Here is a 25,660-nt window from a genome sequence, read left to right on the forward strand (position 1 = left end):
GGAAGCATGATAATAGTCTGAATTGGGAGTAGAAAGTTGTCAGGATAAACTTTGTTTGGCAAATAAGTATTTATTGATTTGATATTGCATTGCCTCTCTCTGTTCCTTACAGTTGGGTGCAAACATTTGGTGCTGAAGGCTTGGCCTCCTTATTGGACATTCTTAAACGACTTCATGATGAGAAAGAAGAGACTGCTGGGTGAGGACTTCCAAGTCTTTGCAACTTCAAGTTGGAGAGTCACAGGGGACTTGGCTATTTGCTCTGAAGGAGAAAGTAGCAGTTAAATGTAAAGTTGTGGGCTAGGGGAATGTACTGTTAGCCAAGAAGGGGTTTATCATAGTGGTGACTAGAGGATGAATGATGATTACAGATATAGGAAAGGGAGGAGGAACTTAAATTTCATGTTGGATAACTTCAATATATACCACATAATATTATTAGTCTCCTAGCACTGGTTCTTTTTCAATCTGGAAATAAAATCTGATTTAGTGCTGCCGTGTAATCTGGTCTGGGTAATATACATTTGGAAGTCTTATAATATACTTGAGACTAGTATTGTGACAGTCTTCAAGGTTGGAATAATTTTAGGTATACCTTAGACTCTCTTAGGCTACCTTGAAGCCAGCCTGAAGCAGAGCACTTCCTGGAATCTTTCTGAAACAAAATAATACATGGCCAAGACCTGCATATATCTTCTCAGACTTGAAACCTCTAGTAGCAAGGCAAGCAGCAATAGATGGGATGTTATCCTGATACACTTTAGCATTTAGGAGCCTAGGGAGAGTTAAAAAGAAGGTTTTAATGTAATACTAAATTCTTGGAGTACAAGAGGATCAGCCAGATTTTTTGATGGTGAAGATCCCTCTTCAGTTATCTATTTTCTTCTGTGTTTCTGGGCAAAGTGCTATTTCCTAAAATTTACTCATCTGCTAGATGGGGCTATTATTCCTAAGAACCTTGTTTGCAAGATTAAAAATGGGAAAGGGGTAGAGAATAAAGGGACCTCACTGATTATGTCTTCAATATTCAGGAGTTACGATAGCCGGAACAAGCATGAGATCATTCGCTGCTTAAAAGCTTTTATGAACAACAAGGTGAGATTTTTCCCATTCTCATTCCAAACCCCATCTGGATGCCTGTTCTTTCTCTTCTATTGGCAAACCAAAAGAGGAACTAGGAGTATGAGGTTCAGGACTTCTAGCTTTCTCTTTTAGTATCATAACTGTTTTTCATTGCCACATATACATGCTTCTATGGATATTTTTTTCTCAGTTCTAACTTCTGTTTCAGAGGACAGGCTCAATTTTGTTTCTGTCCTTTTTTTTTTTTTTGTGATATGGAGTCTCGCTCTGTCACCCCGGCTGGAGTGCTGTGGCTCGATCTCGGCTCACTGCAAGCTCCACCTCCCGGGTTCACGCCATTCTCCTGCCTCAGCCTCCCGAGTAGCTGGGACTACAGGCACCTGCCACCATGCCTGGCTATTTATTTTTATTTTTATTTTTAGTAGAGACGGGGTTTTACTGTGTTAGCCAGGATGGTCTCGATCTCCTGACCTTGTGATCCGCCTGCCTTGGCCTCCCAAAGTGCTGGGATTACAGGCGTGAGCCACAGCGCCCGGCCTCTGTTTCTTTACTTTCTTTTGCTAATTCTTGAATTTCCTGACCTATAGTTATTGTTTCTGCAATATTTGCTTTATTTCCTGTTTCTTTTTTCTTCTAGACTATTGCTCCATTTTTTATCTTCTTTTTGTCTGTTTAGTAATTCAACCCAGGGAGCCCACAGTCATGTGCCTCTGAGGACAAATCTCTCTTCTTCATTGTTTAATTTTGTTATAATTAACTTATTCCATTGGATTAGGAGGGAGAGAATTAACAAGAAACATATAAATCAAAGACTTTTATTCTTGGAAGACATCTAATTCTGTTGTGCCTCCTAGAAAATTATTTTGGTATGTTCATCTCTAATTATATTGGGAAAAGTATGCTACCCCTGTATTAGTTTGCTAGTGTACCACAAAATTAGGTGTCTTAACAGAAATTTATTTTCTCACAATTCTACAGGCTAGAATTTCAAAATCCAAGGTACCAGCAGGGTTGGTTCTTTCTGAAGCTGTATGTGATAATATGTTCCATACCCCTCCTAGTTTCTGGTAGCTTGCTAGCAATCCTTGGCACTCCTTATCTTGTAGATGCATCATCTTGGTCTCTGCCTATGTGATCACATGGTGTTCTCCCTCTGTATGTATCCATATCCAAATTTCCTCTTTTTATAAGGACACTGGTCATATTGGATTAAGGACCCTTTCTACCCCAGTAGGACTTCATTGTAGCTTGACTAATTATATTTGCAACGAGTTTATTTCCAGATGAGGTTACATTTTGAGGTACTGGGGGTTGGGACTTCAACACTGGAATTTAAGAGGACACCATTCAACCCATAACAACCCTTAAACTTGTCCCCCAGTTAGATGCCTTCGTCTTTCAGCCTCCTTTCTTTGTTCTTGGTCCTACCAGTTTGGAATCAAGACTATGTTGGAGACAGAAGAAGGAATCCTGCTGCTGGTCAGAGCCATGGATCCTGCTGTTCCCAACATGATGATTGATGCAGCTAAGCTGCTTTCTGCTCTTTGTATTCTACCACAGCCAGAGGACATGTATGTGACTGGAATAATTTTTCTTCTCCACTTTCAATTTTATCATTTTCTCTTAGTTCAGAGGACAATTGAGTTGGTTGGGTGTCCTCTGGTTCATAAATACTAGGTAAGATTGTGTTTCTTCCCAGAAGTGAACACTAAGCATCTTAACATTTAAGAACAGTTCCTAGGCTGGGCACAGTGGCTCGTGCCTGTAATCCCAGCACTTTGGGAGGCCGAGGCGGGCAGATCACGACGTCAGGAGATCGAGACCATCCTGGCTAACACGGTGAAACCCCATCTCTACTAAAAATACAAAAAATTAGCCGGGTGAGGTGGCAGGCGCCTGCAGCCCCAGCTATGCGGGAGGCTGAGGCAGGAGAATGGCATGAACCCCAGGGGGGCGGAGCCTGCAGTGAGCCGAGATCGCACCACTGCACTCCAGCCCGGGCAACAGTGAGACTCCATCTCAAAAAAAACAAACAAACAAACAAACAAAAAAAACAATTCCTAAGTGATGGGTGCTATCCTGAATGTTCCACTGGTCATCAGAGGTATAGCAAAATGTCTCCTATATCTCCATTAATATCTATATTGTCTAGGATGAGGGTTTCTTTTTACTATTCTTTTTTTTTTTAATTCAGAAGTGGCACAATGTTATTTTTAAAATTCAAACAATGTAGAAGTAAATAAAGTAAAATTTATCTGCCTCATCCCTTTGCCAAATCCTATTCTGCAAAGAGAATGACTGTTAATGGCGTGGTATAGTCTCATAGAACGTTTCCTAAGCATAGAGAAATGTATTGCATTCCCTTGATTCTAGACATCTGCCACCACAAAAGATAGTATCTTAAGAGCTGAGGAATGACACTTATGCCTATAAAACCAACTGCATATATAGGATAGATTTTTATTATTGAAGAGGGATTTGATTTAACGAAAGCTAAATCATTCTTTTCAACCTGTTTCTTTTTAATAGTAGATCTTGGGCATTTCTTCTATGTCGGTACTTACAGATCTACCTTATTATCTTTAGTAACTATTTAGTATTCCATATACATGTATGTATGGCCTATAATTTATTTAACAATTCCCCCGTTGCTGGACTTACAGGTTTGTTTTTTTTTTGAGACGGAGCCTCGCAGTGTTCCCCAGGTTGGAGTGCAGTGGCGCAATCTTGGCTCACTGCAAACTCCTCCTCCCGGGTTCAAGCAATTCTCCTGCCTCAGCCTCCCAAGTAGCTGGGACTACAAGAGTCCGCCACCATGCCTGGCTAATTTTTGTATTTTTAGTAGAGATGGGGTTTCTCCATATTGGCCAGGCTGGTCTCGAATTCCTGACCTTGTGATCCACCCGCCTCGGCCTCCCAAAGTGCTGGGATTATAAGTGTGAGCCACTGCACCCAGCCAACCTACAGATATTTTTTAAAGCAGATTTCACTATCTGTTCTAGGTGATCATTTTTACAAATGATACTGCAGTGAACATCCTTGTGCATATCTTCTTTCACATTTATGCCCATATGTTGGATACATTTCTAGAAGTAGACTATATGTTACATGCATCAGAAATTGATTAGTACTGTTAAATGCCCCTCCAAAAGTTGTATCAATTTATACTTCATGGAATAGGGGACTCGATTTGGTATTTATGGACAGGAGCCTAGGGATGGATTGTAGGGAATGCATTTCCCTGAAGGAGATGGTCCTTAGCTTTCAGCAGTTTCTGGGAACTGAGTGGTGAGAATAATAATATGAGAAATCTGGAACACCAATAATGTCCTGTTTCCTAATTGGTCTGTGCCCCTGTGTAATCTACTCATTATATGTGTCTGTGTCAGAGTACCTGGAAAGTTCTCTCCGTTTCCTTTCACTTGGGCAGGAATGAAAGGGTTTTGGAGGCAATGACAGAAAGAGCTGAGATGGATGAAGTGGAACGTTTCCAGCCACTGCTGGATGGATTAAAAAGTGGAACCACTATTGCACTGAAGGCATGTATATCTCCTGAAACTGGGCCCAAGAATAGAATTCAAGATGGACAGACTTAAATTCATTTGACCTTTTAATAAAATACATGGAGTGGCTCCCAACTATATATTTTACATTTCAGAATCTGTTATGAAGGGAAAATGATTAACCTTCTTTCTAAGAAGGTAAAGAATGAACTGTTTTCCTCATGAGATGGAAAAAGGCATGATATGTATTTACAATCTAGGAAAACCGAGACCTACAATAACATATACTCTCAAATCCTTGAAACCATTTAGAGTTTAGGCTCTCCGGATCTCTACTCAAACCAGGTCTCATTGCTATAGTAGAAAAGTCATTTTTAGAGTTTTTGTACTGTATCTTTCAGGTTGTATTGGGGACCTAAGAATGCATGTAAAGAAAATGGATTGTTGATCTCCAGGAGTTAGCATTGACATAGCCGCTGAATTTTCTTATTTTAGGTTGGATGCCTACAGCTGATCAATGCTCTCATCACACCAGCTGAGGAACTTGACTTCCGAGTTCACATCAGAAGTGAACTGATGCGTTTGGGGCTATATCAGGTGTTGCAGGTAAGATATCACACTTCATTAGAAAGGCTAGACTGGTTTGTTCTTGCTCTACAACCCCAATAATCCCTGGGATAATTCTTCGTTTTCAATTAAAAACCAGGTTGAAAAGCTTAGGTTTCTAACCACAAAGGATACTTTTGGGTTCCCTGACTTCTACTTTTGTTGTTGACAGGACCTTCGAGAGATTGAAAATGAAGATATGAGAGTGCAACTAAATGTGTTTGATGAACAAGGGGAAGAGGATTCCTATGACCTGAAGGGACGGCTGGATGACATTCGCATGGAGATGGAATATCCTTTTACTGACTAGGTTCAAGGCAGATGAGACATTCATTGTATTTAGTTCCCTGATCCCTGTGTGGAATGGTTTGGGAGATGATGACTCAGAACACAGCATCAGGCTTATGTGTCTTCTCATTAAATAAGGCAGGTGTATTTTTATTGCTGCTGGCTTTACTTACCTTATCATAGACCAGAGAAGTCAGTAAAGGTGATCTGAGGGTTGTTGAGCATGGAAGCCATCAAAATCAGTGTAAACTTCCTAGAATGTGATAGCTTAGCTTACTAAGATGTAGAACTGGCTTTTAGAGATGTTTGGACTGACAGAGGGAGTAATTTAGTTACCTGTTAATATTTTCAGTAAGTGACTTTGAGGCAGTTACCTCTTAGTTTCTGTCTACTGCCTGATCTTCAAGCCAAGTACTTACTAGGAATCCTCTGTGTGTATAGTACCATCCAACTCACTGGTCCCTTAAAGGACGTTTTAGAAAGCTTAAAGTTTCTGGTGATGTTTACAGGAAGAACAGCCAGTAGAATGGAAGTGGTGTCTTGCTACTTTTCCCTAGCTTTTTAAGAGTTAAATAAGCCACCTGTCAAACATAATTTCTACATATTTGCTTTCCTTAGCCTATTGCCCTTTTCCACTGACTTTAATGAAGTCTTTCAGATTCTCTTAAACACAGTGAAGGATTCAAAGGCAGAGCCACACTTCCTTTCCATCCTGCAGCACTTACTCTTGGTCCGAAATGACTATGAGGCCAGGTAAGATGGTGTGCTTATGGGAAGTTTTGAATTTGAGCCTAAGTGGAGAGAGTGAATTCCTTAAATTCAAAGATTGTTCTGTAAAGGGAAAATGTAAAGACAAGACTCAAGATTAGGGTTTATTAGTCATAGATATAAAGGAAGTTGTCTTGTTTCTTTAATCCAACTCAAAGGCATCCCTGTGGAAGAGGTCAGAGTGTATAAGCTGAAATGCTCTTCTGTTTTTGGAGGGGAGTAGGTAAATAGGATGAAGATGTTAGCAAAGAGAAGTGGCAATTTAAAATTCTTTCTAGTTTCCTGTAAGTATAGATTTAGCAATAGCACTATCCATCACAGGAAGGATCAAATGCAAATTTTTAGATGGGAAAGTATTGGCACTAGGAGCAGATGGCAAGAAGTTTTGATTATCTGAAGTAGATGGGGTAGGGTAGTTGATGTGGAAAAAGGAGTTTCTTAGCATGGCAGCGATACTTGTGTTAACTTTACAAAAGTTTTTCCAGGTCTCTCAGTTGTCAGAGCAATTAAGTTTTCTTGGTCCTGAATACTTCTGAAAATTATATTTTGATTTTCCTTTGATGACCCTGTTTTATTCTCTTGTAGACCTCAGTACTATAAGTTGATTGAAGAATGTATTTCCCAGATAGTTCTGCACAAGAATGGGGCTGATCCTGACTTCAAGTGCCGGCACCTCCAGATTGAGATTGAGGGATTAATTGGTAAGCATACTCTTCTATCTGGCTTCTCCAAGTATTGCTTCTTCCTTTCATTTTGCATCTTGTTTCAGTGAAAATGTCAGAGAAGATACCTTTCCAGTCCCCAGATAGTTCTATTTTTGTCCTTTCTTAGGTCATAACCAGCATCTTTGCTAGGAATCTATAGGTCTTTAGTTTATTTTTACATAAAACACACACCAGCACCTTTTGCAGGAACTCCTGGTGGTCTCAGAGAGTCAAAAGTATCACTCATAGGCATTCTTCATGCCACCCAGCATGGTGGCCTTACTGCACACTCGGATTACATGTTGAACTTAACTGAAAGTTCTGTTTCTTTGTCTAGTGCAGAATATTAAGAAAGATAATAAAAATGATCAAAAAGACTGTTCTTTGGAAGGGCGTAGTGTGAAAGAAATAGACCAAGAGAATTAGGAGCTTTACTTAGACTCTTCTTCTTTTCAGATCAAATGATTGATAAGACAAAGGTGGAGAAATCTGAAGCCAAAGCTGCAGAGCTGGAAAAGAAGGTGCATATGAGAGACCAGAAACGTGTGTTTGAGTATATCTTTCTTTGAGGATTATTATTTTCCTGATCTATGAGACAGTTTTCTTCTGTGGTATTTTGGAAGCGTTTAACACCCAATAGTGTAGTTCCCAGGGGAAACCTTTCCAGTATAGGGTAGTCATTGGAGAAAGTGATATGGATGTCTTCATAGGGAGCTCTAGTGATGGGCTTTCAGTTCTTGGGCTACTGGGCAGGAAAAGAAAGACAGATGATACAGTAGGAACTGGGGTCCTTAGAACAATAGAACTAGAGAATGTCTGAGTTCTCTTTTTCTCTTCAGTTTTTAAGAACTCTTATTGTGTGGTCAATAGGTTTTTGATCCTAGAGAATATTGGGATTATACTACCATCGTTGTCCTCGTTAAATACCTTTAAAATCTTATTTTTTTAACTATAAAAATAGGGAATCTGTGGCAATGAACTGATTCCCCTGTCCTTTAACCTTGTTTTATTTTCATTTTTATTTTTATGTATTTATTTTTTTGAGACGGAGTCTCACTCTGTCATCCAGGCTGGAGCGCAGTGGCGCGATCTTGGCTCACTGCAACCTCTGTCTCCCGGGTTCAAGCAATTCTTCTGCATCAGCCTCCCAAGTAGCTGGGATTACCGGCACCCACCACCATGCCCAGCTAATTTTTGTATTTTTGGTAGAGGCGAGGTTTCACCATGTTGGGCAGGTTGGTCTCGAACTTCTGACCTCAGGTGATCCACCTGCCTCGGCCTCCCGAAGTGCTGGGATTACAGGCGTGAGCCACTGCGCCCAGCAAACCTTGATTTTAAGGTCAGAATCATGCTGCTTTTTTCCCCAAGCATGGCCTGGATTTATGAGCTCTGTAAATCAAGTATTGGCCCAGAACAGGAGGCAGTGGGGGGATTCCAGCACCCCCAGGCAAAAGAGGAGGTAGGGAGAATTATGGGTAATAATACTTGTGCTTCTTACTGAGATGGAGAGCTTGCTGGGAGCCTGATTCGTTTTTTTCTCTAGTTGGACTCAGAGTTAACAGCCCGGCATGAGCTACAGGTGGAAATGAAAAAGATGGAAAGTGACTTTGAGCAGAAGCTTCAAGATCTTCAGGGAGAAAAAGATGCACTGCATTCTGAAAAGCAGCAAATTGCCACAGAGAAACAGGACCTGGAAGCAGAGGTGTCCCAGCTCACAGGAGAGGTAATGCCTGAGCAGGGAAGGCAGAATGACCTGTAACCTCAGGATGCACATGGCTTGGAACAGGAGTCAGTCATCTCACTCCTAGGGAGGGTTCAGCTACTAATAGGTAATCTAGTTACATGGTGCATATTTTAAAAATAATATACTGGTTTTTGGTTTGTGTTGGGGGTAATACATAAGACAGATAATCTGGAAAATACAGAAAAACATTAAGAATAAAGTAAGTTGGCCGGGCGCGGTGGCTCACGCTTGTAATCCCAGCACTTTGGGAGGCCAAGGTGGGCAGATCATGAGGTCAGGAGATCGAGACCACGGTGAAACCCCGTCTCTACTAAAAATACAAAAAATTAGCCGGGCGTGGTGGCGGGCGCCTGTAGTCCCAGCTACTCGGAGAGGCTAAGGCAGGAGAATGGCGTGAACCCGGGAGGTGGAGCTTGCAGTGAGCCGAGATCGCGCCACTGCACTCCAGCCTGGGTGAGAGCGTGAGACTCCATCTCAAAAAAAAAAAAAAAAAAGAATAAAGTAAGTTGCATTACCACCCAGAAATAAAGGTAATAAGTCTCCTAATAAATTAGGAATAAAAACTAAACTGTTAAAAATTGGCAAATTTCCTGTTATTTTAGTCATCTCTGCACAGATTTATCCTTACACACTGTCTCTGCAGTAGTAAATACTTAAATGATCTTTGATATCTGATAACTTGATTACTTATGTGGTTATATAATCATCTGTGTAGCACATATATTAGTTATATAACTAGAATGTTTGATTTACTTGACCTTTACATTTTATAATCAAGGGAGAGTTTAACATAAAGATTGAAATTGTCTTCTTAATATAAAGCATGCTGAACTAAGAACATGAAGACCTGAATTCTAGTTTGGCTCTGCTGCTAAGCAGTGTGACTTTAGGTGATCATGTCATCTCTCTGACTCCTCTCAGTTCCTCCATTTGGATTAAGTCATTTATTAGGTTCCTTCCAGTCCCAGTAGTCCCTGAAGTGGGGTGAGAAGTACTCACATTGGTGTTATTTCTGTAGGTTGCCAAGCTGACAAAGGAACTGGAAGATGCCAAGAAAGAAATGGCTTCCCTCTCTGCGGCGGCTATTACTGTAGCTCCTTCTGTTCCTAGTAGTGCTACTATTCCCCTTGCCCCTCCTTTACCTGGTGACTCTGGCACTATTATTCCACCACCACCTGCTCCTGGGGATAGTTTAACCACTTCTCCTCCTTCTCCTCCTCCTCCTCCTCCTCCTCCTCCACCACCTCCTTTGCCTGGGGGTGTTTGCATCTCCTCACCCCCTTCTTTACCTGGAGGTACTCCTATCTCTCCACCCCCTCCTTTGTCTGAAGATGCTAGCATCCCTCCACCCCCTCCTTTGCCTGGGGGTGTTGTCATCCCTCCACCCCCTCCTTTGCCTGGGGGTGTTGTCATCCCTCCACCCCCTCCTTTGCCTGGAGGTACTGCCATCGCCCCACCTCCTACTTTGCCTGGGGGTGCTGGAATCCCCCCCCCACCACCTCCTTTGCCTGGGGGTGCTGGAATCCCCCCTCCACCTCCTCCCTTGCCTGGAGGAGCAGGAATGCCACCTCCTCCTCCCCCTCTTCCCGGTGGTCCTGGAATCCCTCCACCTCCTCCATTTCCCGGAGGCCCTGGCATTCCTCCACCTCCACCTGGAATGGGTATGCCTCCACCTCCCCCATTTGGATTTGGAGTTCCTGCAGCCCCAGTTCTGCCATTTGGATTAACCCCCAAAAAGCTTTATAAGCCAGAGGTGCAGCTCCGGAGGCCAAACTGGTCCAAGGTAAGAATTTCTGTCTATTTCTTCACCAGTCAATCTTAAGAAACAGTTTCAGTTTTCTACTTTGTATTTTGTGCATGGATGGGCTGTGCCTTCCTTAAGGCTTTCATCTTTCTATCTTTAAGTTTCACTCATGCTTATGTTTATTCAGCAGATATTAGGCATCTTCTTTATTCCATACATCACCACGGAGAGTTCTGTGAACCCTGTACTCTGAATTTAATCCTAACTTATACTTAATGTTTTTTGCCTTTTCTCTGAGGCTGTGAATACCATGGTAACACACAGTTTGATAATAGTCATTCACCAGTCTGCAAACTACTGATAATTGTGCTGATCCCAAAGTCATGGATTTATGAATCCACTCTCCTATCCCAATTCCGCAGGATGTGAGTTACACAGGCCATTTTTTTTTTTTTTTTTTGAGATGGAGTCTTGCTCTATTGCCCAGGCTGGAGTGCAGTGGCGTAATCTCTGCTCACTGCAACCTCGGCCTCTCGAGTAGCTGGGATTACAGGCGTGCGCCACCATGCCTGGCTAATTTTTGTATTTTTAGTAGAGACGGGGTTTCACCATGTTGGTCTGGCTGCTCTCGAACTCCTGACCTTGTGATCCGCCCACCTTGGCCTCCCAGAGTGCTGGGATTACAGGCATGAGCCACTGCACCTGGCCTTCACAGGCCATATTTGCGTGCACAGTATTGTTCCCATGATGTGTTTGAGATGCCTGTGATTCTGAGTGAGTTAGCCTTTTGCTTCTAGAAAACAAGTTAATATAAAGGACCTTAGGGATTTGCTCATAAAATGAGCAAATTTGGCACAGTTAGCCAAACTGGTGGGAAAAATATAATGATGAGCAAGACTTCTCTGAAATAAAGCCTTAATGGTTATGATGAAGCTAGAGGATTTGGAGTTAGGAGGAGGATACGTAGTATATATGAATCTAGTTCTTGAATAATCACCAATTAACAGATGAACTGGAAGTATTCTCTCCTAATCCCACCGCAGGTATTCTGTGCCTCAAGTTAGTCTTATTCTAGTAAGACATTGCTGATAATCAGCCAGCCACCTATTTTACAGCCTCATCCGTTTTCTAGGATGGAAAGTATAGGGCTCAGTTTACTAATTCTTAACACCCTGCGTTTATCCACAGCTTGTGGCTGAGGACCTCTCCCAGGACTGCTTCTGGACAAAGGTGAAGGAGGACCGCTTTGAGAACAATGAACTTTTTGCCAAACTTACCCTTACCTTCTCTGCCCAGACCAAGAGTGAGTACCTTCCTCTTTGATGCAAAGGTCCAGTGTAGGGCTTAGAATATTTTTTCATTAGGTTTCCTATTCCCTTCCCTTCCCTGGGTGAAGATAGAAAGTATATGTTGGATGGAAGACTGATGGATTTTCCCATTCAAAAGAAAGAAAAGATGTTTTTGTATTAAATATTATGGAGTTACTTGGTTTGGGAAAGAGAACTGTTGTATGTAGGTATTTTGTATCAGTATAACTTGTAGGGATATGAGATTAAAGTGACAGAGCTTGATTTGGGCCCATTTTGATGATACTTTTGAACAGATTCTGGCACTGCCTTAAGGTGCAATTTCCAGTTCTAAGTACATAATTAATAAGGGTTGGATAGAGTCTTTAACAGTTTGGGTGACTGAGTGACTGTCTACAGTAACAAAGAACCATATGTGATTCCTTTTCTTCCTTCCATTTCTTTCCAATATTGGATGCCTTCTCCTTCCTGGCACTTTGCTCCTGCAGCTTCCAAAGGTAAGAATACAAAAGAGCCTTTTAGTTTGGTCTCTTGAATATTAGAGAAAAAGATGAAATAGATATAAAGGAATTTCTCATTAGAAAACTGAGATCAGAGATTGAGGGTTGACTTGTCTTTGCTAGGTGTTTTTTGTTTTTGGTTTTGGTTTTTTTTTCCTCCCCTGGAGTTCAAGAGGACCAATAGCTTTGGCATTAACTAATAGGGAAGAAAGTTTGCTTCCCGTTAAACTACCACATACTTAATCTCTTTAGAACGTGAGGGACAACGTAAGCAATAATACTATTACCTTACATTTGTGCTGTTTTACAATTTTCATAGTGCCTTAACATATATTACCCTATTTGATATGCAAAGAAGCCTTATAAGACAGGCAGGATGTGTATCATCTCCATTCTGTAGCATATATAGACTCTGAACAGTTAGGTCGCTTTCCCAAGGTTATGTGATCAGAACCAGGAGCCTTGACTTCTGGTCCATTTTTTTCTATATAAATTCTTGATTTTCTTTTTTAGCCTTCATGTGGTTCCTTTTATTTTACAAGAGCTGATCTTCTTTGCCCTCGTCTTTCTTCACTTCCTAATTCTTGTGGTTTTGTGCTACCTTGTGATAGGGTACTTGTAGTTACTTCCCCTGAGATAGTATTTAAAAGATCTTGTCATGTATAATGACAATTATAGCCCAATAATTTCATATTTTCATCTTCTAGCATTTTTGTTTGTTTAGAGGCTTACTATGACCCTAGTGATGAAAATTAAGGGAAACTTTGGAGCATTTATTTTCCCCACCTCCCCCTAGTCAATTAGTATTTTTAAAGGCAATTCTTATTTTTTTCCTTAAGTGATCTGATGGAAACAGGCTGCACTTTGTTCTAATAAGGAGTCTAACAGATTGCGAGGTGCCTTGGTGGCCCCTAGTTACATATGTGTGTGTGTGTGTATCTAGGAGTATAAGACCATAATGCTCATATCTGTCTTGTTGCCCTGTCATTCAGGTCAAAATGGCCTTTTCCTCTAAGAAAATTGTCACCTTCCATGCCAAAGCCCAGCCTAAGGGATTAATTCCACTCTCTTAATTAAAATACTGTGATGGTAACCACATAAACTGTATTAGTGTATCAATAAAGACAAGTTGACAAAGTCAAAATTAAATGATTTTCTAATTTGTAAGTTCACAAAATCCCTATGTTGGCCTCTGGCATAAGTTTCTTTCTTGAGTCTGGGCTCTGCACTTTTAGTGCCTTTGCAAATGAATACTGACTGGGCCCCTTTTCTCCCCCCACCCTCATCCCCATCTTTTTATTCGGTGCATTTGTATTCCTATTAATTCTAGTTGGGTTTTATACAGTTTAGTGGTCTTCCTTGGCACTATATTCTCATTATGAATTGGGATATGGTAGTGTTTTTTAAAATACCAAAGTGGCCCCCTTAGTCACAAAAGGCCAATAAAAAGAAAACTTTAGTAAAAGATCTTTGTGCTTCTTATTTAGAGTTTAGGTTTTTGTCAGATAAGGAATTTCAAGCTCTCAAAAATTGCAAGCACTCAGAAGACCCAGATCTCCTCAGTATGACAGCAAATATACTTTACTTCAGCGTTTTAAACATCTCCAGTATTTATATTCCAGAAAAAGATCTTCATCCTTACTACTTTTTCATTTTTATAATTTTTTTTTATTTTTGAGACAGAATCTCGCTCTGTCGCCCAGGCTGGAGTGCAGTGGTGCGATCGTGGCTCACTGCAGCCTTCGCCTCCCGGGTTCAAGGGATTCTCCTGCCTCAGCCTCCTGAGTAGCTGGGATTACAGACACCCACCATCATGTCCAGCTAATTTTTGTATTTTTGTAGAGATGGAGTTTCACCATGTTGGGCAGGCTGGTCTTGAACTCCTGACCTCAAGTGATCTGCCCACCTCGGCCTCCCAAAGTGCTGGGATTACAGGCATGAGCCACTGCGCCCGGCCATCCTTACTGCTTTTTAAAAGTAATTGTTGAATACTGAATGGAATATTGAACCAGTTCAGTTTGAATACTGAAGCCAGTGTCAGTTACCAAGTCTCTCATTCATAGTCTTGATATTGATGATATAATTAAATGATAGATAACTACTCATTATCAACCTTGTAAATATTTCATCTTCCAGATGAAGTAGTGACATAGATTAAATAACTTTTTCCAAACTATATAAAAAGTGTCAGACTTCAGACTCCAAACAGTGACTCCAAAGTCCTTGCTCTAGCCTTCTACTTCTTAGAAGTGTGTATGTACTTGCCCTAAGAGCCTCTGAAAGCTTAGATCCAGACAAAAGCTGCAGGAAGGGGGATATGCTGCCTTCAGGAACCACTTCATTCATTCAGACGCAAATGTCCTTGAATTGGCAGTGACTGAGTAGAAAAAAGGGAACAATAATAGATTAAAAAAAGTAAGTGAGATACTAGATATTTAGGGTTATAAAACAGAAGGCATATTCTGACTATATTCAACTCTTGCAAAACTAATCCAGTTGAAGAAATAAGACATGTTTATCTAGTAGAAGCACTGCTTAGATGATTTCAGTCCAGGTGGTTGCCAGTATTGATGAAGAAGTTATTTGGACACTAGGTTTTCATCATATTGCATTATTTCCTCTCTTGCTTGCTAAACACAACTCTGCTATTTGTTAAGCATGCCTATATCCCCCTTATGTTTTATTGATACCTAAAACCTTCAATATACCTACTGGCCCCTCCAAGAACGGGCATTGAAGAAAGCACCTGCCTCACTCTGCCCATCTGCCTCCTGTAGTGAAAAGTCTCCTGTTACACATATTCTGAAGCAGAATATGTGTGCCTTTTTACAAGAGAAGAGCTGAGAGACAGGAACTGGTCCTGGAATTTTATACTCCAGATTCTTTTACACATTATTTCTCTTTTAAGGATTAGTGTCTTGTTTCTGAAGGCTTTGTTTCCCATAAATGAGGTATTTACTTACTCAGTTAACTTATTCCCTGCCAGGAAATATTTTGAATTTACTTTTGATAGGCAGTGCCATAAAACTTCTAGTCCTTTTTCATATTCTCACTTTCCTTATAGTGATCAGCAAGGAGTCTTTTATCATGGACTCTTTGTTGACTCTTTTTTGAATTTCTTGGAAACAGGTCCAATAGTTAAATTTCTTTTTTTTTTGTTTCATTTTCTCCAAGGGAGCATTTTCATTGCTATAGTAGCCTTAGGCAGCTCATTATTTGTATGTACAAGATAAACTAGTTTTTCATTTTGCATTTCTTCTCTTCGCTGTCTTTTGTTGATTATGTGATCATTACACTACCACCTCTTGAACCATAGCATGGTGAGTGATAACTCATGTCTTAAGTAAGTAGTACAGTGACTTTTATTTTTAGGTTTATTCCTTCCTTCCAGAAACAATATGGAACATTAGACTTGTTAAAGTAAGAGGTGTGTTATGTGAACTGTGAGCATCAGAACAGTTCTCCAAATATTTAATGGCAGTAATTTAGAAAAACCTCTGGCTAAAAAGACCTTCACTAAGAAGTGAGAATTTTATTAAAAAATAACAGTACTCTAGTTAGCATTTGACTGTGTGGGTCCAGTACTGTTGTTCCAGAAGTCAGAACTGTTAGCCGTAACAGATAGGTTTACCTGTCTGCTGCCCTGACGTAATTTTCTTGCTTCAGGCTTCAGCAGGAGCCCCTTTCCCAAAAATAATCTGAGGATCTTTTTCTTTTTCCCTGTGATTCTCTTCTGTCCACTAGGTGGCACTCACCCAGTTGCATCTTTATTAGTGAATTTTTGTAGCTTCTGCAGCTTTAACCTTTAGCAGCAAGGTTTTGTGAGAGCTCAGCCTGCTCTACCTTGTTCATTGAGTCTCTTAGCAGAAAGATGTCTGTTCCATCAGTTCCTTATTCCACTCAAATCAGTAGGATTAGGACTAGAGGTACTAGTCAAGTGAACACTTGTTGGGAGTCTTACCTTTTAATTACTTAGCTTCTCTTGGGTTTTGAGTAGGGTCAGACTACTAGCACAAAGAAATTGGGAAGTTCTATAATATCCGATAATAGTCCCTTGTGATTTAAAAACACAAATCTACCCCTATTATCTGGGGTTACCAGAACTTCTTCACATGGAAAAAGTACCATACCTCCTCCAGGTTGTCATCTCACTGTCACTAGTGATATAAAAAAGGAACCTAAACTACCCCCTCATATACCCCTCTACACCCCAGCCTTTCCATCACCATTTTCTTTTAATCCACTGTATCTAATATTATGCCATTTATCTTGGTTTATGTCACTTACCACAGGCAGCCCCAGACTCCTGGGTCATCCCTCATCTCCCATAGTTTAATTGCGATAAGGTTCTGTGTGGTTACTATTCTGTCTCCTCCCATCCCACCTAAGCTCCTGAAACTGGTCCACTGTACCTTCTGGAATTCATGGTCCATTACTGGCAAAACCTTTTTCACTTTGCTCTACTGGAAACCTGGTTTTCTCTCATACCACTTTCCCTTTTGCTTGCTTATGTGGTTTTGTTTTGTTTTGTTTTTGAGATGGAGTCTTGCTCTGTTCACTGTAGCCTCTGCCTCCTGGTCACAAGCAATTCTCCTGCCTCAGCCTCCCGAGTAGCTGGGATTACAGGTGTGTGCCACCACACCTGGCTAATTTTTGTATTTTTAGTAGAGACAGGGTTTCACCATGTTGGCGAGGCTGGTCTTGAACTCCTCACCTCAGGTGATCCACCCACCTTGGCCTCCCAAAGTGCTGGGATTACAGGCGTGAGCCACCAGGCCCAGCCCATGTGGTTGTTTTTCTTTGTTCTCATAGACCTCACCCCAGTGGGCTTGGAGATGGGGTAGATGTAATCTTTGTTCTTCATTGCCACTCTCAGATCATTTTGCCTCTTTCCTAAAAGGAAACAATTCCTAAAAAAAACCAACAATTTCAAATCTTATGACATCAAGTTATGTCACCCATTTTCTCTCTTCGTGTTGTCATCTACCGACACCCATGTTACTCCTCATTTCTTAAACAATTTAGCTCTTGACTCATATCCACTCTTCTATACTCCAATACTACCTCTGACTTAATTCTTGGGAATTTTTATACGAAAAGGTCATGATCCTACCAATATTCTGGCCTTTCAGTTCCTTGAATTCTTCTACTGATTTTGTCCTCTATTCTACCTCAACCATTCCCCTCTTCTAGGATCTCATGTCATACCACCCAGGTTCTATCTTTTTACCTTACTCCCTTTGCTATCCTGACCCCAACAGTCCTCCAGCCCCGCTAATCCATTTGTCCTACCAGCATTTCACTGTCCTTCACCTTCTGATGACTTCACTCTTTCCCTGAGCTAAAATTTCTTGGTTAATCATTATAATCATTCTCTTGGGGTTCGTTCTTCCATTATCTCTCTCATTTCATACTCGATTGGCAAAACCACAATCCCAGTTAATTCCTTTTCTGTCTTTGTCCTGCTCCTGTAGCTGTGCAACTGAACATGGCTGGAGAATACCACACAACAGGGCCCTCCTTTGACAGACTTTCTTCTCTTAGCTTTCAGGACAGGAAACATTTACTTTTCCTGCTAACTCACTGGCTGATCTTTCTCCCAACTCTCCTCTGCTTAATTTGTGAAGTTGCTTGGCCCTTGATACTGCCAGGCAATCATATTTTAAGCATTACAAATTCATTGAATTTCCTGCTCTCCTAAAGGTTATTTCACACCTTTTTTTCCTCCTCAACAGCCCAAACCTCCCTCATCCTCATTCTCAGCTGAGGATGTTTTCTTTCTACTTCACTGACAAAATTGAAGCAATCAGAAAAGGAACTTGCAAAGACTTCCATCATTACTTTTACCTAGCAGAATTCTGTCTTCCTCTGTTACCATGGTCCTGTCTAAAGCCAGTTCCTGGACTAATTTATCATTTTAACAAATATGTAGAATACACTAGAAATACAGGGTAAAAAGTTGTCCTCCCCCAGAGTGATTGTGGTTAAGTCATACTTTTTATATGCATATGTTATTCTAATAACGGAATGGGAAAATTCTTTTCTTTAGTTCAAGTGAGAAAGGTAAATTTTTGAATAAAACTTTACTGGAAAGGGGGCAAAGGAATTAAAAATAAAATTACAGAAACATGAGGGTATACACACTTCTTTTTTAATGCAATTGGTGTGATCTTATACAGTATATACTGTTTCGTATTTTGCTTAACATGTTTTAGCATCTCAATGTCCTTACATATAGATCTGTCATTATTTCTGATAGTTGTCTTCTGTCATATAATACAAATAAGTTTTCCATTTTTTTATTACAAGCAATGCTGAAGGAAACATCCATTTTTCCATTTTTAATTGTCTTTGCAAACTTGTATTTCTGCACAGTAAATTCTTAAAAATAAAATTTCTGGGCCCAAGTTGCTAGGTACAAGATTTTAGCAATTTATACTTCCACCAAAAATAAAAAAAATTTATGGTAACGTCTAGTAGGGGAAAAGTGATATGTTGTTTTAGTCTGACCACTAATAAGATTGCACCAAAGGTTATCTTTCATACCTTGACTCTATCTGTAAAGTGAGATACATGAACCTAAAAGATATTTCAGTTTTAAACTTCTGGTTCTGTTACTTTGTTTTTTTCCTTGCAATAAGCTGTCTTTGGTGTTATCTGTCATGTCAAACTCTTCTTTTGTTTCTGACAGCCTTCCAAGTCCTTTTGTTATTTTGTTTGTTTTGGTCTGAGTTTCATTCTCTTATTCTATGCACCAAAGGTCAGGTATCAGGAGCTGCTGCTTGCTTACAACCAGTGTTTAGGGAGTATACAGCTAAACTGGGGCAAAACTTTAAAACTATTGCACGAAGGCTGCTGATGTAGTTTCCACAGAAGACTTACTGGTGGAGATTTAAGGGACTGCACCATCAGGTAAAGGAATTAAGTTTTAATTTTCTTCTCAACCGTGGGAATTCGATATTTTATTTCTAGCAGTGTGTTTTACTGCTTTCTGCCACCAGATGGCACATGGATCCCTTTTATTTTAGATGTGTCATTGTTGCGTTTGGTAGTGATGTCATCACGTTAGAGAGAGGCAACCTCTGTCCTTTCCAAATAGAAGCTGCTTAGTATACTGCCCTCTACCTGTCAGGAAATTTATTTGGAGGACTGATCGGCAGTTAAATTATATAGAAAGCTACAGCTTGCCCTTTTACAAAAGGATCTTGTCCTGTTGCAGCTAGTATTTTCAATAGTAGCAATATTCGTGTTCTTTTTGGGGTCCAGAGGCTGGAAAGAGTTTTTGTTCTTTAGTCCGATACCTTCATGAAAGCATAGCCTTCCTTTGAGAGGGCTCAAAGAGAGGTTTGTACTTTATCACCTTGGTAGCTCATTGTCGCCTCATTATATACACACTCATAATCCCATCTCTGTCTCAGTTTCTGCTGAAAAACTACTTTAAGCACATAATAGAACCTACCCACATTATATATTGATAACTAGCTTGAGATAATCTACTGAATCCATTTCTTCAGGGAATTCCCCTGGTTTAACTTGGATAGAATATGCTGGTGCAGAAAGATTTTCACAAAGTCAACCCTTTGTGTCATATGTTAACTCCTAATTATCCCCAGCTAGTCTCATTTTTAGAGCCTCTTTCTAGCCATCCCAGCTTTAGTGTGTGCCTGTGTTACTCTTTTCTAGAAACATATAGACTGAAATGGTATCTTTTAAATTCAAGGTACCATCTGCCATTATCTGTGGATTCCAGATTTTATTTCTAACCAAATGTCCTTTTAAATGTCATTGTCTGAGACTTAGACCATCTAGTTGGGGGATCAGTATTACTTAAACTTCTAACATCTTGGTACAGTCAGTTCCTAGCCTTAAATGTCTGTTGATAGAGTAAATCTCAAACTTTAGTATAAGGACTACATGAGGAGCATGTTTGTAACATGTAACATGTTTACATGTTAACGGTGTGAATTAAGCCACTCTTCACCTGTTCTCTTAATAATATTTTGATATCTGTATCTGAATAGGTATTATATAAGTATTATCCCTGTTCTTATGGAAGTCATATGAGATTGATTAGGAAACAATTCAACATTTTCTGTTGACTTGGCAGTCAATTTTGGAGTCACTATTTCAGAGGCACTTTTCTTGCCATCTTTCAAACCAGGTCTCAGTAGCCATCTTAGAAGGACATTTTGAAGAAGTTCTCTGTGGTCAGTGAATTAGTTCGGAACCACTTAGAGATTGACTCAGCTGAAGAGGATGGATGGAGGGCAGAGTGATTAGGGCAGAGTATTGTGCTGGACTGGGGCTTGTACAACACGGAAGGAGTTGTGAGAAACTGGAGGAGGTAGAGATCAAGATGAAGAATGTTACAGTTATACAGACATAACTTTTGTTCAAGCTTGGTTATTCTCTTGCTATGGAGACCTGGAGTTGGTAGAGATCAGAGATGTGTTTAGGCGAAGAAATGGGATATCCAGCAACTGTCAAAGCAGAACTAAGGATTGGGGTGAACAAAAGAGTGATCCAGTGCTCTCTTACTACATACTAGAACCCAAAACTGTTGCCTTAAGGAAAAGACACTGTTTTGAGGATCGCTTGACCTTACAGTATTTGGGAATTGTTGGACCTGAAATGACTTTGCTGCTGATGCTGAACAAGTCTCCCTCCAAACATAAGGTTGTAGACAGGCTAGTTTGGAAGGAGTACTAAGGATGTCTCCACAGAATGTTTCCTCTGGGGCTTTTCTTTCAGCTTCTCTGTTATCTGTGTGTGTGTGTGTGTGTGTGTTTTTTATTTGCATAGATAAGTGGTTCATAAGTAAAAACAGCATAAAAAAGTCTCATTCCCACCCTAGTATACATCCATGCCATCCTTCTCCCTCCCCTACCTTCTAGAGGTAACCATTTTTATTAGTTTGATTATCCTTTAGACTTTCTTAAAAAATGCAGTTATAAACAAATACTGATACAGATTCTTGTCCTTCCTCTTACCAAAACAAGGAACATACTATCTGTACTGTTTCTATACCTTCTATATCCTGGAGAGTCTTCATATCAGTATGCAGAGACTTTCTTCATTAAAAAAATTATAAATTTTTAATAAGCAGGCATTACTTTTACAATGAACACAAGGATAAAACAAAAATAGAGTAATGAAATAATTGTCCTTTTTTTTTTTTGAAACAGTAGCTACAGTAACCCATTTGATCTGACTGCATCTTAGCATGTATACATGTCCTTTTGATCTTTCTAAAAAAACTCGTACATAACAATGAATTGAAGAGTTAGTTACCCACATCAGCTCTGTAAATGTATGGCAACTTATACTAGAGCTTATAGCCATTATGATATGGGGAAGAGAGACTTGCAAAGTTCAGCCAGGGGACCTTCCAGACTTCACTCGAGTGTGATACTTGAACAGGAGGAGATCTTTGTATTGCTAGCAAAGGGATGCTACTCTCTAAAAGGCCTTTAAAGGAAAGGAGTGGCCTACCTTATTTTTTTTCTTGCTTCCATTTCAGTTTTTGTTCTGGAGATGAATTGCTCTAGAACTTAGTGTCCTGTAACTGTTCCATATATTAGAACTCTCGCCCATTGCCTTTGGAGCAATGTGGAAGAATGCTTGTGATTCAGTGTTTGGTGGGAAAAGCAGGAAACAAATTATGTACACCTTATTACAATTGTTTCATATTAAAAAGAAATGCATTAGTCAAAGATTAGAAGGGAATATACCAGACTACTGTAACAGAGATTTTGTTAGGGTATACTTTTTCTTTTAATTTTTCTATAATGTGGTTATATTGTTTTTATAATGAAAAAGACACAGGGTTAAAAAGGAAATGTCAGTGTCTGAGATGCTTGGAGAAGATTCTAGAGCACTTCTAGATTTCTAGAAGTACTTGAACCTGAGATTTCGTCTGCCAAGCCAAGTACTAGCATTCAGTTCTATAAAGCAAGTAACAGTATCCTTTACTTCACTCTTAAGTTTCTTTTTGAAAAAACAGATTCCAATGTTAAAAAAAAAACCTCTTTTCACTTCTAAGTACCATTGGGCAAGGGACCCCAGTGATATAATAGAAGGGCATTGGTAACCCCATTTCTGCAAGATGGGATGGAACCATTCTTTCCTCCTGATCCTACAATAACCCCAACTCTTCTTAGAGCCAGTGATTGCTTCTTTTAGATCTATTAGATGGGAAGATACGGCACTCTCCTATGTGTGTGTTTGCATTTCTCTTAGCAAGAAAAACTGCAAAAATCTTTCCCAAGAATTTCCCGTTTTTCCTATTCTGCTTGCATTTTTCTTTTCGGCCACGGGGTGTGCGCAGTTGAGCTATTTTGGCTCAGGTTCCAGATTGTGAGGTCAGAGACTAGGGATTGGAGGAGAAGATCAGGTGACTTTCAGTAACAGAGATGGCGGTCTTCCCATCTCCACCCCTTCCCCCCTCCTCTTTCTCCACCCTTTCCTGGCTTCCACCTCAGGAACAAAGAAGGGAAAAAAACAGCAGTATGACGAAAACCAGCAGCTGTCTCTGCAGGCTCAGGCTGGGGGCTGGGTGTTTATTCCATCTGTTCTCTTTGTTCTGCTCTTACCGTGTTACTTCCCTTCCCAACCCTGAATAAAACAGAGTATTTCTAGAATCCTTTGTTATGGAGAATGGTTTAGAATTCTGCAGTTTACTCAGTATTTATTTAGTTAGCGTGGGTGAGACAGCAGAGATTAAAACTGATCTGGAGCACCTAAAAAAAAGATGAAGGTACTTTGCCTTCTCATTCAGTCTTAAATTATGAATACCTATTTAATGTCAGATTTGTGACGGGATTATCAATTATTATTTCCAATTATCAAAACATTATTTCCATGATGCCTAATTGGTATTATCTTTGTTTTATAATTGAGATATAAAAGAGAATTAATATGTCCTTTGCTTATGAAGATTTTATAGCAAGTAAACACCAAGCCAGAATTTGAGCCTAGATATATTGGGCTCAGAATCCAGCACTTAGTGAAAGGGAGTGGCAAGAATGCAGGCATGTTGAGAGAAACCTCAGGTGCTCGCTTCCAGTGACTGACAGTGTAAAGTCACTGTGCTAGTGCTTCTTGCTTTTTACCAGTGATTAGTGTCCTGATTTCTTCAACAAATAAATTTCAGGGGAAAAAATGAGATGGAGAGGAACATATAGATTGAGAGGATTTTAAATTTTATCAACCAATACAGCATATGGAACTTATTTAGATCTTGATCCAAATGAACTATACAAAACACTTGACATTTGAGACAGCTGGAAATTCTTGTGATAATGGTTTCATGGCATTTTTTAAAAAGTCATCATCTTTTAGAGATGCATACAGAAATAATTGCGGATCATTATGGGATTTAGAAGTGGGCTGGGGTGTAGATGAAACAATTGGTCACGAGTGGATAACTGTTGAAACTGAGTGATGTATGCATGGGGATTAATAATTGTTTTTGTATATTTAATTTTTCCCATAATAAAACATTTTTTAACCCAGGAAAAGAGTTTTATTCCTAGTACCTTATTTTAATGCCTTTTCTTCTGCCCTCTAGCCTATTGTTTCCTTGCATAAACCTGTCCCTCTTTGCTGGCATAGACCTGAGTCCTTGTTTGGGATAGTGCCTGTCCTTCCGGTCCTTCCGCACCCACATCCTAGAAGCAGACTTCTTTTTAGCACTCCCTAATTGAGTCACCATCCTGGGTGTGCTGGGAAAGTATCTGTGGGAAACTCAATGACTATTTTATCTGAAAGACCAACTGCTTGGTGAAGTGCCCAAATTTTTAATACTGCTTTTCTGCTACCCTTCCAGACTTAGATCTGTCCCCTTCTTTATAACTCTCAGCATCTGGTTCTTCCTTTGGGATTCTGTGTGGCTTTGTTCTTGTCCTTTAGGTTTGTTCATTAATGCCAGTTTGCCCTGTCCCTCGTTACAGCTTGCGCATCTGTGATGGTCTAGTTCTGTGGGATTTTGCAGATAGTTGTATATTTTGGCCAAGATATCAGTGATATGGTTACCTTTGGGCAGGGATAACTGCTATTCGGTTGGCATGATATTTTTCCTTCTATAATGTATACCTTAGTGATTGTTTTAAAGTGCTGAATTTATCCCTTATGTATATTACAACCATGAAGAATATAAATCAGAAGTCCTCCATTTGGGCAGCTTCTTATATTAACACTTACATTAAGACCCTCTTACTCTCTCCTCTTCCCAGAATTAGAGAGTTGATGTAGTGCTTAATAGACATGGCTTATTGTATGCTAGGTGAATTTGGCAATTCTTTAGCTATGTTACCCTCACAGAAAGTTATTTCCTAGAGAGATTATTAAGTGTTCTGATCTTTCATATATGCCTGAGAGATCTAGGATTCTTCCACAAAGACCCTATTTCTTCAGAGAAAACTATAGTGATGCCAGAGTCTATTTTTTTTTTTTTTAACAACTTGTGATTTTTGTGCGCCTGTGTTGTATGTGTTGCCATTACCTCACTTTAGGGACGTTGGATAAACTGGCGTATTTGTGCAGCCTCATTTAAGTAGTGGCAACCATTAATGACTTGTACCCACAAGTTTTTCCAGATGTTTCTGTTTTTTTCCACCTTTCTTACATGTTCTCTTTTAGTTATAGGTACTTGGCTTACTCAAGGGAGGTGTAGCATAAGATAAAGATAATGGAGGGTGTTCCCTGTAGAATAGGTACAAATGCTGCAGGCTTTATCTTGGGCAGAGCAAATAGGGTTTTGGTCCTGAGTGAGTGAGTGTAGGTGGAGCTGCTTTATAATAGCTCAGCCTGTCTTCCAGCCCTGCGGATATAACTGACTTTAGAGTCAGTCCGTGTTCTCAACAGTTTTTGAAAAGCCCATTTTTCTATCCCACTTACTTACTCCCACCTGCAGTTCTTAAGAACGTAGTTTCCAGGATGTCAGGCAACTCCCTACTCCTCCATTTCCTGTTTGTGGTCTTCATTGAGAGACGCCTGCAACAGGAATTCCTGGGGAAGTGAAGGCTATAGCGGTGGGATTCCGGGGGTCATTAGTCCATTATTGAAGTTGGGGCATCATGTACTATAAAAGGACCTCCCTTCAGTTCTGTTGTCTCCTAGAAACTATTACTAATCATAACCAAGCAGTAACTGCAACTCAGGGCTGTTGACTTGTGCCCTTTGTCTTTAGAGACTGAAAATTATTTTCCCTTCTTGTGCCTCAGTTTCTATTATTTGAATTTTAGAGCTCAACATCAAGATTTGTGACAAAATTAACTTGGACTCTGTAGGACTGATTCGTTTCGAATGCAAAAGTAGTGAAGGACATAAAACAGACTCCCTATCTTGGACGCCAGGGGGTGCCCTTTCCCTTCGCTTTACTGTCTGGCACTCCCCACTGCATTCAGCCATTTT

The 25,660-nt window shown here is 40.1% G+C and overlaps 1 protein-coding gene and 1 long non-coding RNA gene across 6 annotated transcripts in view; one reads left to right on the top strand and one right to left on the bottom strand.

Annotated features, from left to right (window-relative positions):
* DIAPH1 (diaphanous related formin 1) overlaps window positions 1-25,660 on the top strand; it is a 107,898-nt gene that overhangs the window by 34,363 nt on the left and 47,875 nt on the right. For 3 of the 5 annotated variants that reach the window (XM_055285866.2, XM_055285861.2, XM_055285863.2), the window contains 13 exons: window positions 113-199; window positions 1,032-1,095; window positions 2,515-2,654; window positions 4,514-4,622; window positions 5,082-5,192; window positions 5,365-5,483; window positions 6,117-6,233; window positions 6,834-6,949; window positions 7,409-7,473; window positions 8,496-8,675; window positions 9,715-10,479; window positions 11,629-11,743; window positions 12,236-12,244. In XM_055285866.2, coding sequence (XP_055141841.1) covers window positions 113-199; window positions 1,032-1,095; window positions 2,515-2,654; window positions 4,514-4,622; window positions 5,082-5,192; window positions 5,365-5,483; window positions 6,117-6,233; window positions 6,834-6,949; window positions 7,409-7,473; window positions 8,496-8,675; window positions 9,715-10,479; window positions 11,629-11,743; window positions 12,236-12,244 — 1,997 coding nt within the window. The remainder of the gene's footprint in view (window positions 1-112; window positions 200-1,031; window positions 1,096-2,514; window positions 2,655-4,513; window positions 4,623-5,081; window positions 5,193-5,364; window positions 5,484-6,116; window positions 6,234-6,833; window positions 6,950-7,408; window positions 7,474-8,495; window positions 8,676-9,714; window positions 10,480-11,628; window positions 11,744-12,235; window positions 12,245-25,660) is intronic. The other 2 variants (XM_055285864.2, XM_055285859.2) reach the window with 1 other exon arrangement.
* On the bottom strand, window positions 197-25,364 carry LOC129486255 (uncharacterized). Its single transcript, XR_008658908.1, has 3 exons — window positions 25,155-25,364; window positions 21,740-21,844; window positions 197-262 (listed from the first exon to the last, which is right to left on the bottom strand). It is a non-coding gene; the product is annotated as an uncharacterized lncRNA (long non-coding RNA).

The sequence above is a fragment of the Symphalangus syndactylus genome, chromosome 7 (assembly GCF_028878055.3).
Source record: "Symphalangus syndactylus isolate Jambi chromosome 7, NHGRI_mSymSyn1-v2.1_pri, whole genome shotgun sequence".
Classification (NCBI taxonomy): Eukaryota; Metazoa; Chordata; class Mammalia; order Primates; family Hylobatidae; genus Symphalangus; species Symphalangus syndactylus.